Source organism: Pelobates fuscus, chromosome 5 (genome assembly GCF_036172605.1).
Source record: "Pelobates fuscus isolate aPelFus1 chromosome 5, aPelFus1.pri, whole genome shotgun sequence".
NCBI lineage: Eukaryota > Metazoa > Chordata > Amphibia > Anura > Pelobatidae > Pelobates > Pelobates fuscus.
The window spans coordinates 82,912,390-82,921,591 of NC_086321.1; the positions used below are offsets into that span (position 1 = coordinate 82,912,390).

At 42.5% G+C, this 9,202-nt stretch overlaps 1 protein-coding gene across 1 annotated transcript; it reads left to right on the plus strand.

The window, feature by feature from the left end:
• Positions 1-899: 899 nt before the first annotated feature.
• On the plus strand, positions 900-3,407 carry LOC134612011 (zinc finger MYM-type protein 1-like). Its single transcript, XM_063456395.1, has one exon. The coding sequence runs from the start codon at positions 900-902 to the stop codon at positions 3,405-3,407; it is 2,508 nt and encodes an 835-aa protein (XP_063312465.1).
• The last annotated feature ends 5,795 nt before the right edge of the window (positions 3,408-9,202 follow it).

Genomic DNA, 9,202 nt, shown 5'->3' on the forward strand with positions numbered 1-9,202 from the left:
GATTTTCACTGACGCTATTAGGTTTATTTTCACTGACGCTATTGCGGTTGATTTTTATTGACGCTATGCCTGTTTTTTACTGATGCTATGCCTGTTGATTTTCATTGATGCTATGGCGGTTGATTTTCACTGACGCTATTAGGTTTATTTTCACTGACGCTATTGCGGTTGATTTTCATTGACGCTATGGCGGTTGATTTTTATTGACGCTATGCCTGTTTTTTACTGATGCTATGCCTGTTGATTTTCACTGACGCTATGCCTGTTGATTTTCATTGATGCTATGGCGGTTGATTTTCATTGACGCTATGGCGGTTGATTTTTACTGATGCTATGCCTGTTTTTTACTGATGCTATGCCTGTTGATTTTCACTGACGCTATGTCTGTTGATTTTTATTGACGCTATGGCGGTTGATTTTCATTGACGCTATGGCGGTTGATTTTCATTGACGCTATGGCGGTTGATTTTCATTGACGCTATGGCGCTTGATTTTTACTGATGCTATGCCGGTTGATTTTTACTGATGCTATGCCGGTTGATTTTCACTGGCGCTATGCCTGTTGATTTTTATTGACGCTATGGCGGTTGATTTTCATTGACGCTATGGCGGTTGATTTTCATTGACGCTATGGCGGTTGATTTTCATTGACGCTATGGCGGTTGATTTTTACTGATGCTATGCCGGTTGATTTTTACTGATGCTATGCCGGTTGATTTTCATTGACGTTATGTCGGTCGATTTTTACTGATGCTTTGCCGGTTGATTTTTACTGATGCTATGCTGGTTGATTTTCATTGACGTTATGTCGTCGATTTTTTTACTAATTCTATGTCGCTTGATTTTTACTGATGCTATGTCGGTTGATTTTCACAGCATTGGTACTATCCTTAGCAGCCATGAGTGACGGGCGAAAAAGGCTAAGTGGAGCAGGTTACCGAAAAAATGCAAAAATTAGGCGTGAAAAACAAGCCAGGGAGCTTGAACAGACAGGAAAAATTGAATTATTTTTCTCAAAACCTGTGGCTTCTTCTAATACTGAGCAGGGTGAGGAGGTAGTTGAAGATTTAACTGCTGACATCTGTGAAACTGATGTAGTTGCTACATGCAGTTATGATACTTCACTAGCTACCAGTAGTTCTAGTATTGCCAGAGAAACTAAGACTTCTGAATCAGGTCCTTTGAGTTCAGTAGAATTTGATGATCCTGTTGTACAAATAGGAGTGAGCTCTGACCCTGCTGAATGGGTTTTAAATGATTGCACCAGAGACCATGTGGCTAAACATGGAATAATTCAAAATGAGAATCTGGATTTTACACAGTCGAGAAGGCTTTATGCTGACCATTCTAGATTGCTAACCAAACACCTTTTTGAAAAAGAAAACTTTAATGGAGAGAAACAAAAAAGGAGCTATTTGGTTTACTCCAAAAGCAAAGGAGTAGTGTTTTGTGCTCCATGTCGTTTATTTGGTGGCAAATCCCAGTTGGCAGAAAGTGGCTTCAATGACTGGAAAAATGGCACGGCTCGATTAAATGAGCACGAGCGTTCAGCTGAACACAAATCCTGCGTGCTATCTTTAAAATCAAGAGCATGTACACTGGGGAGAATTGATGAAAGTCTTACCAAGCAGCGTTTTGATGAAATTCAGTATTGGAGAAATGTTTTAAAAAGAGTTGTTGCTGCAGTTAAGGCACTTGGCACTCGAGGACTTGCTTTCAGAGGGAAAGATGACCGTTTTGGTTCCACACACAGCGGAAACTACATGATGATGTTCGAATTTCTGTCAGAATTTGACCCATTTATAGCAGAACACATTGCCCGTTACGGCAATGCAGGAAAAGGAGTCACATCTTACCTCTCATTCGCTACCTGTGAGCAGTTTATTCAGCTTATGGCAGATTCTGTTACAAAGCAGATAGTTAAGGAGGCAAAGGCTGCTAAATATTACTCTATCAGTGTTGATTCAACACCTGATAGCTCCCACACGGATCAGCTGGCCTTCATCTTAAGGTATGTCAAGGAAGATGGCTTACCGGTTGAGCGCTTTATTCGTTTTATTCCAAATCCTGGTCATAAATCGGAACAACTGGCTGAAGTGGTCCTCACCACTCTGAAGTCATATGATCTTGATATTGCCAACTGTCGTGGTCAATCATATGACAATGCAAGCAATATGTCTGGCCATTATAGAGGATTGCAAGCCAGAATTCTGGAAAGAAACCCACTTGCTGTGTATATTCCATGCTCTGCACATTCTTTAAATCTAGTAGGGAAGCATGCTGCTGAAAGTTGTCCGGAAGCCTGTTCATTCTTTGGTCTCCTTCAATACCTTTACATTTTTTTTACTGCTTCCACTCACAGATGGGAGATTTTACAAGAACATCTATCATCTGTGCCAAACACTCTAGCGGTCAAGAGATTATCTGACACACGGTGGTCAGCCAGGGAAGATGCCTGTAGAAGCTTGAATCGAAATTGGACTCAAGTAATCGAAGCCTTAACAAGAATTAAGGAAAATACCGCAGAGGCACCAGGAACATGCAAGGAAGCTGAAGGTCTTCTGAATAAAATACGACGTCTGGAGACTGCACTTATGAGTGGTTTGTGGGGTACTATCCTGGATAGATTTGGTGCAGTTAGCAAAAAACTCCAAAGCATTGGCATTGATGTTGGAATTGTAGGGGAGCTGTATGAGTCACTGATCCAGTTTGTTCGAGAAACCAGAGATATATTTCCGACTTTCGAAGCTGCTGCAATGGAAAAATCAGTTGTGAAGGATTATGAGACTAAGAGGAAAGGTGCACAAGCAAGGAAAGGTTCAGCAACTTCCAGCAAGACACAGGCAGAGGAAGCCCAAGAACATTTTCGCATTAACACCTTTTATGTTATTTGTGATAACTTGGTTGCTGAACTTATAAGAAGAAAAACAGCATATGACTCTTTCTTTGGAAAGTTTAAATTTATTACTGATTTATCAAAAACTGAGCCATCAGCAATATTACAGTATGCAAACAACCTTTGTTCTTCTTACAGCAAAGACTTGGAACAGGAGTGTTTTTTTGATGAGTGCCTCCACTTTCGTTCATACCTAATAAGTTCTTCTGCAGAAGATACCTCTGTTCTGGCGATGTCCCGAATGATAAGGGAGAGAGGATTGCAAAGTATTTATTTAAATGTGGACATTGCTCTCAGAATGTTTTTGTGTACTGCAGCAACTAATTGCTCAGCTGAGCGTTCTTTCTCAACTTTGAAGCGAGTTAAGAACTACTTACGATCCAGACTGGGAGAGGAAAGATTGAACTCACTGGCAGTGTTGGCAATAGAGTCTGAACTCACAATCTCTTTGGACTATGAAGAGCTCATCAACAGCTTTGCCACACAGAGAGTTCGGCGAAAGCCACTTTAGTTTAGTTTACAAGTATGATTTAGATCTAATATTCAACAGTTTGCACTTATTTAAGTCAGAAATGTTTACAGTTTTATTTGTTGTATTCAAGTTGCATTTCAGTTTAATATATTTATATATTTAATTAAAGTTATCTAAGTTATTAAAAACCTCATCGTGTCAGTTTCAGGATGGATTGATGTAAGTAAATGGTGTGTGAAAGTCTGTGCTATGGCTAAAGTAGTGTAATGGACTGGATGTGTTGATATGTACAGTGGCATTGTCTTGTATGAATGACACAAATTGTGTATGCATGTCCAGTAACAGCTGTTGAAGCCTTGGTGCTGTTACTGCTATTATATGTAAAGATTCTCTTAAAATAGATGCAACATTTGAAATGGTACAGAAAACACAAAATATTGGCCTTCGTTATTCACTTTTAAATACAGAAAGGAAGATGTGAAGCTCTAACAGGAGAGGGTGGAGCCTAAAGAGGAAGGGGTGGGGTTTACACAGGAAGGGGTGGGGTTTACACAGGAAGGGGTGGCTCTTAAACAGAGGGGTTTGGCCTTGACAGGAAGGGGTGGGTCAAATTTATATTAGGGGGGGTGCCTGAGTTTAGTCTCGCCTAGGGCAGCACAAAACCAAGATACACCACTGATATAGATATATATATATATTAAGTATAATTCAGGCACATATGTGTCCCAGGCTGCCAGAGATAACGGTCAAACAAACTCCAAGGCTGCAGTAGGTATTTGCAGCTAGTGTAAAATACGATTTTGCTCTCCTCTTGCAATGTCTCACCATATCCATCTCTATATAGTATTTCCCTCTCCTTAGGATTTGGGCAGAGATATTATATCTTCAGTCCAGCACATGGGTTGTAGTAGGAGGGTCTTTTCACTGAGGTTTCCTTTTAACCAGGGCCGGACTGGCCCACCGGGATACCGGGAAATTTCCCGGTGGGCCGTCGGCATCTGGGGCCGGGGTGACCTGTGGCCGCAGGGAGAACTTGAAAGGCGGCCGCATGGGAAGCTTTTCATGAGGCCGGGAGCAGGCTCTTCTGGGGGAGCAGGCTGTTCTGTCTCTGCTCCCCCTCCCTCGCGCGCAGCTTAATGAGACCGGAGCCGGAATATGACGTCATATTCCGGCCCCGGTCTTTCTAGCGCGCGAGGGAGGGGGAGCAGAGACAGAACAGCCTGCTCCCCCAGAAGAGCCTGCTCCCGGCCTCATGAAAAGCTTCCCATGCGGCCGCCTTTCAAGTTCTTCCTGCAGCCGCCAGCACAGCTACCAGTCTGCCCACCCACAGGCAGTGGCGTACTACTTCAATAAAATGTAAGTAGTCATTTTATGTGATGGAGCTAAATTAATTAAAGGGGGGGGGGGTGGATAATGGATTAATTAAAGAATTAAAGGGGAGGGAGGTTTAATTAAGGGGGGGGGTGTATTAATTAAGGGGGGTGTATTAATTAAGGGGGGAGTGAGTATTAATTAAGGGGTGTATTAATTAAGGGGGGTGTATTAATTAAGGGGGGTGTATTAATTAAGGGGGTGTATTAATTAAGGGAGGAGTATTAATTAAGGGGGTGTATTAATTAAGGGGGTGTATTAATTAAGGGGGGAGTGAGTATTAATTAAGGGGGTGTATTAATTAAGGGGGGGAGTGAGTATTAATTAAGGGGGGTGTATTAATTAAGGAGGGTGTATTAATTAAGGGGGGAGTGAGTATTAATTAAGGGGGTGTATTAATTAAGGGGGGTGTATTAATTAAGTGGGTGTATTAATTAAGGGGGGTGTATTGATTAATTAAGGGGGTGTATTAATTAAGGGGGGAGTGAGTATTAATTAAGGGGGGTGTATTAATTAAGGGGGTGTATTAATTAAGGGGGAGTGAGTATTAATTAAGGGGGGTGTATTAATTAAGGGGGGGGTGAGTATTAATTAAGGGGGGTGTATTAATTAAGGGGGGAGTGAGTATTAATTAAGGGGGGTGTGTTAATTAAGGGGGGTGTATTAATTAAGGGGGGTGTGGATTAATTAAGGGGTGTATTAATTAAGGGGGGAGTGAGTATTAATTAAGGGGGGTGTATTAATTAAGGGGGGTGTGGATTAATTAAGGGGGGAGTGAGTATTAATTAAGGGGGTGTATTAATTAAGGGTGTGTTAATTATGGGGGTGTATTCATTAAGTGGGTGTATTAATTAAGGGGGAGTGAGTATTAATTAAGGGGGGTGTATTAATTAAGGGGGTGTATTAATTAAGGGGGGAGTGAGTATTAATTAAGGGGGTGTATTAATTAAGGGGGTGTATTAATTAAGGGGGTGTATTAATTAAGGGGGGTGTGTTAATTAAGGGGGGTGTATTAATTAAGGGGGGGTGGATTAATTAAGGGGGTGTATTAATTAAGGAGGGAGTGAGTATTAATTAAGGGGGGTGTATTAATTAAGGGGGGTGTGGATTAATTAAGGGGGGAGTGAGTATTAATTAAGGGGGTGTATTAATTAAGGGTGTGTTAATTAAGGGGGGTGTATTCATTAAGTGGGTGTATTAATTAAGGGGGAGTGAGTATTAATTAAGGGGGGTGTATTAATTAAGGGGGTGTATTAATTAAGGGGGGAGTGAGTATTAATTAAGGGGGGTGTATTAATTAAAGGGGTGTATTAATTAAGGGGGGTGTATTAATTAAGGGGGGTGTATTAATTAAGGGGGGTGTATTGATTAATTAAGGCGGGAGTGAGTATTAATTAAGGTGTGTGGATTAATTAAGGGGGTTGTATTAAGGGGGTGTATTAATTAAGGGGGGTGTGGATTAATTAAGGGGGGTGTATTAATTAAGGGGGGAGTGAGTATTAATTAAGTGTGGTGTATTAAGGGGTGAGTGGATTAATTAAGGGGGATGTATTAATTAAGGGGGGTGTATTAATGGGGGTGTGGGTTAATTAAGGGGGGTCTATTAATTAAAGGGGGTGTATTAAGGGGGAGTGAGGATTAATTAAGGGGTGAGTGGATTAATTAAGGGGTGAGTGGATTAATTAAGGGGGATGTATTAATTAAGGGGGTGTGGATTAATTAAGGGGGGTGTGGATTAATTAAGGGGGGTGTATTAAGGGGGAGTGAGGATTAATTAAGGGGGTGTAATAATTAAGGGGTGTGTGGATTAATTAAGGGGGGTGTATTAATTAAGGGGTGTGTTGATTAATTAAGGGGGTGTATTAATTAAGGGGGAGTGAGCATTAATTAAGGGGGGTGTATTAATTAAGGGGGGTGAGGATTTATTAAGGGGGGTGTATTAATTAAGGGGTGTGTGGATTAATTAAAGGGGGCTGTGGATTAAAGAATTAAAGGGGGAGGTTTACATAATGGGGTGCAGGGTTTTTTTGATTAAGGGGGTTGTAGTATTCTATTTATTAAGGGAGGATGTGCACTGCAGATTTTAGTTTTTTTGTTAAGGGGGTGTGCAGGGTTTTTATAAGGGGGTGTGCAGGTTTTTTGTTATTAAGAGGGGTTGTGCACGTTTTTGTTTTTTATTAAGGGGGTGTACAGCCGCGACTGTCTGCCTGTGTGTGTCTGTGTGTATGACTGTCTGCGTGTGTGTGTGTGTATGACTGTCTGCCTCTGTGTGTATGACTGTGTGTGTGTCTGTGTGTATTACTGTCTGCCTCTGTGTGTGTCTGTGTGTATTACTGTCTGTGTGTATGACTGACTGTCTGCCTGTGTGTGTCTGTGTGTATGACTGTCTGCCTTTGTGTGTCTGTGTGTGTGTGTGTATGACTGTCTGCCTGTGTGTGTGTATGACTGTCTGCTTGTGTGTGTGTGGATGTCTTCCTGTGTGTGTATGGCCGTCTGACTCTGTGTGTGTGTGTCACATACAACCAATACACGCATATCACACACTGTTAATATACCCATTACAAATATCACACATAGCATACATATCACAAACAGTCATCACACGTACTATTACATACACAGACAACACAAACATAACAGCATACATGGATGATGGGGGGGGGGGGGGCGCTGTGAAGATTTTTCGCACAGGGCATCTAAATGCCTAAGGCCGGCCCTGTGTGCAGGGTTTTTTATTAAGGGGGTGTGCAGGATTTTTATGTGTAGGGAGTGAATGAAATTTATGCGATCGGGGTGCAGGGTTTTTATGTGTAGGGAGTGTCTGAAATTTATGTGATCGGGGTGCAGGGTTTTTATATGAAGGGCGAGACAAGGGGCTTTGTAGAAAGGGGCAGGGCAGGAGTTTTCTAGAAGGTTCTCACCAGCCCCTTTCTACAAAAGCACTGGTCTTCCCCCTTCTACAAAACTGGCGCATTTTACAAATTTTACAAGCAGTTTACAAATTTGTGCAATAAATATTATTGAAAACATTGAAAAAATATGTGGGTGTTTTCTTACATTTTTATTATGGGGGGGGTTGCCACACTCAGGGTCCGCCCCGGGTGCCAAATGCTCTAGGTACGCCCCTGCCCACAGGTACTAAAAAATATGTATGTCAGTGGAAGTGTGTGTCTGTGTCATGCTGTGTGTGTGTGTGTCTGTATCATGCTGTGTGTGTGTGTGTGTGTCTGTCTGTGTCATGCTGTGTGTGTCTGCGTCATGCTGTGTGTGTGTGTCTGCGTCATGCTGTGTGTGTGTGTCTGTGTCATGCTGTGTGTGTCTGCGTCATGCTGTGTGTGTGTGTGTGTGTCTGCGTCATGCTGTGTGTGTGTGTCTGTGTCATGCTGTGTGTGTCTGTATCATGCTGTGTTTATGTCTGTGTCATGCTGTGTATCTGTCTGTGTCATGCTGTGTGTGTGTGTCTGTATCATGCTGTGTGTCTGTCTGTGTCATGCTGTGTCTGTATCATGGTGTGTGTGTGTATGTCTGTCATGGTGTGTGTGTGTCTGTCTGTGTCATGCTGTTTGTGTGTCTGTGTCATGCGGTGTGTGTGTGTCTGTATCATGCTGTGTGTCTGTCTGTGTCATGCTGTGTCTGTATCATGGTGTGTGTCTGTCATGGTGTGTGTGTGTGTGTGTGTGTGTGTGTCTGTCATGGTGTGTGTGTGTCTGTCATGGTGTGTGTGTGTCTGTCTGTGTCATGCTGTGTGTGTGTCTGTGTCATGCGGTGTGTGTGTCTGTCTGTGTCATGCGGTGTGTGTGTGTCTGTGTCATGCTGTGTATCTGTCTGTGTCATGCAGTGTGTGTGTGTCTGTCTGTGTCATGCTGTGTGTCTGTCTGTGTCATGCAGTGTGTGTGTGTCTGTCTGTGTCATGCTGTGTGTGTGTCTGTCTGTGTCATGCTGTGTGTCTGTCTGTGTCATGCTGTGTGTGTGTCTGTCTGTGTCATGCTGTGTGTCTGTCTGTGTCATGCTGTGTGTCTGTCTGTGTCATGCTGTGTGTCTGTCTGTCTGTGTTACGCTATGTGTGTGTCTGTGTTACGCTGTGTGTGTGTCTGTCTGTGTTACGCTGTGTGTGTGTGTGTGTCTGAGTGTCTGTCACTAGAGGTGTCACTAGGAAGCAATGTAAACACTGCCTTTTCTCTGCAAAGTCAGTGTTTACATTCAAAAGCCTGCAGGGACAGGCTATAGACACCAGAACCACTACATTAAGCTGTGTGTGCGCTTGCTAGTGAGCTTGCTTGCATGTGTATGTGTGTGTGTGTGTGTGTGCCTGCTAGTGAGTGAGCTTGTGTTTTTATGTCAATGAGCTTATGTATATTAGTGAAATTGTTTGTCTATGAGGCTGTGTATCAATGAGCTTGTGTGTGTCAGTGAGATTGTCTGCATGTGAGTATGCTTACTGTATAATTAAATGTTTTACTCTG

Coding starts and splice junctions, on each gene's coding strand:
- LOC134612011 (XM_063456395.1), top strand. CDS start 900: ATGAGTGACGGGCGAAAAAGGCTAAGTGGAGCAGGTTACCGAAAAAAT.